Source organism: Penaeus monodon, chromosome 22, assembly GCF_015228065.2.
Source record: "Penaeus monodon isolate SGIC_2016 chromosome 22, NSTDA_Pmon_1, whole genome shotgun sequence".
Taxonomy (NCBI): Eukaryota; Metazoa; Arthropoda; class Malacostraca; order Decapoda; family Penaeidae; genus Penaeus; species Penaeus monodon.
The window spans coordinates 33,105,484-33,105,750 of record NC_051407.1 but is presented as its reverse complement, the minus strand read 5'-3'; the positions used below and the strand labels follow the sequence as shown (position 1 = coordinate 33,105,750).

General features: G+C 39.0%; 1 protein-coding gene across 1 annotated transcript in view; it reads right to left on the bottom strand.

Annotated features, from left to right (window-relative positions):
• Positions 1–267, bottom strand: part of LOC119587090 (G protein-coupled receptor kinase 1-like) — a gene marked incomplete at its 5' end in the record, with an annotated part of 148,076 nt that overhangs the window by 49,358 nt on the left and 98,451 nt on the right. The window contains 1 exon segment of the mRNA XM_037935840.1: positions 68–142. Coding sequence (XP_037791768.1) covers positions 68–142 — 75 coding nt within the window.

Below are 267 nucleotides of genomic sequence, written 5' to 3'. Positions count from 1 at the left end.
TGCGTTTCCCGATTTCCTACTACAGCAGAAAAACAGGACTGTGGCTCAAACAACTGATAATACTAACCTCAAATAAATCTGTAGGAACCTCGTTTTTTTGAAGATGTTTTTGTACGTATGCCACCGAATCTTTGTTGTATCCCTGCAGAAGAGACAAAACAAAACACACGTTAGAAGCATTGAAATATCAAATCATCAACTCGCCAGGTCACAAAAATGCAAAACCAAAGAATGACACTCAATCCCAATACACATTTTCCACGGCCA